At 25.3% G+C, this 1,589-nt stretch overlaps 1 protein-coding gene across 1 annotated transcript; it reads right to left on the bottom strand.

Moving 5' to 3' along the window:
- Nucleotides 1–96: 96 nt before the first annotated feature.
- Nucleotides 97–803, bottom strand: Phum_PHUM369630 (protein SYM1, putative; the record flags this gene model as incomplete). Its single annotated transcript, XM_002428149.1, has 3 exons — nucleotides 97–273; nucleotides 350–481; nucleotides 555–803. 3 exons carry the CDS (start codon nucleotides 801–803, stop codon nucleotides 97–99), a joined length of 558 nt encoding a protein of 185 aa, XP_002428194.1.
- Nucleotides 804–1,589: the final 786 nt, after the last annotated feature.

Raw genomic sequence — 1,589 nt, 5'->3', positions numbered from 1 at the left:
TATATAAAATTTATTTAACGATTTCAGTCTATTAAATAGCTTGTCATTTTACTCAACCATAGATAAATTATCATTAATGTTTAATGAAAACTATTTTTATCTATTACTAAACTGTGACTCTTGATTTTCAGTTTTTTCAACTTTTAATTGTTTCATATAAGCTAAAAATGAAGTCCAAATTAAACTACATGCACTTACAAATATAACTCTATTCGATTCGTGTACAAAAGCAAAATTAATTGTTTGTAGTACTGGCCAAACACAAATGGCAACCTATTTTAAAAAGAAAAGTATTTTAATTAAGTTATCTGCAAATATCTATTTCATAAAGTATCATATTACTAAATACCTTGTAAGTGTCAAAGAATTTTTCTCTTACTTCAGTGATAGCATCATTTATACCACCTCCTTCTAAAAATGTCATGCCTGAAAAAAAACAAACCATGGCTGCTGGTCCATAAGTAAATTGTTCAACAACTGCCTGTAAATTATTTACATTTATATATTACAAATTAATTCAAACCCATTTTATGATTTAATTAGTTTTGGTTTACCTTTTTAACTGCAGTTTTAAAATCGAGTGCTGGCCATAGTTTACTTGAGATTCTTATCCACATATAGAGAGTTGGAGCGACAAAGCATGATCCAAACATGGCAAATCGTATACATCTCATACAATTGATTTCTTCTTCTTTGGCTATTTTCTGTTGTATATAACTTCCTGCTGGCCATATACAAGCATATGAAATCATACCTCTAATGATAGGGTACTTTTGACTTACTTGTTTGAGTTGTAGAAGCATTTTTACTTTGATTAACTTTTTCAAACTTTTCAAAATTTATAATAATAATAATCGTCACATCTTGAAAAAAAAAAAAAATTAATTATTTACATTATTAAATTGAAGATAACTGTTTAGTTATGCATTTTTCAAACACAAACTACCTAAATGTCGTAAAGTTTTCTTTGCGAAGAATGAAAATAAGTTTTTTTTCTTCGAGTTTCTTCTGTTAACAAAATGCAAAATTTTTAAATTAATTATATTTAATGTTAAATGTATGTTTCTTCTTACTTTACTGATTAGTTCATTATCAGTTTTTTTTTTTTATTTGGCCCCCAACGAAACTGATTTTATTAATGAATCATTGAATTCATGCGTTAAAATATGAAAATATTTTCAAGGGCTTCAATATTTGTGTGTAATCTTTATTTTTTTTGTTGATTAAGGTGTTTTTATCAAAAAAAAAACTTGTTTTAATATTTAATAAAAAACTTTACGTTTGAAACCTTAAAAATTTAACTTAATACGTATTCGTATATTTAAAATCTAAAAATACAGCTTTTTTAATAAAACGTCCATGCGAGGTAATGACGTCATTGTTTTTCACGACTCTAAGCATATTGACAGTATAGTTGTTGTAACGAAAATCAAGGTTTAAAATAAATAGATCGAATGCGATTTATTAACTACATTGAAATAAAATATCGAACGAATAAATTGAATTTATTATAAAGCGTTAATAAAATTTTATGTTACCTTTAAAAAGATTTAATATCCGTGTTCGAGCAATGTTTTTTTTTTTTTTTT

Source organism: Pediculus humanus, genomic scaffold (assembly GCF_000006295.1).
Source record: "Pediculus humanus corporis 1103172107801 genomic scaffold, whole genome shotgun sequence".
In the NCBI taxonomy this organism is placed as follows: Eukaryota; Metazoa; Arthropoda; class Insecta; order Psocodea; family Pediculidae; genus Pediculus; species Pediculus humanus.
The sequence above is the reverse complement of the archived record's forward strand: the minus strand, read 5'-3'. Positions and strand labels throughout refer to the sequence as shown.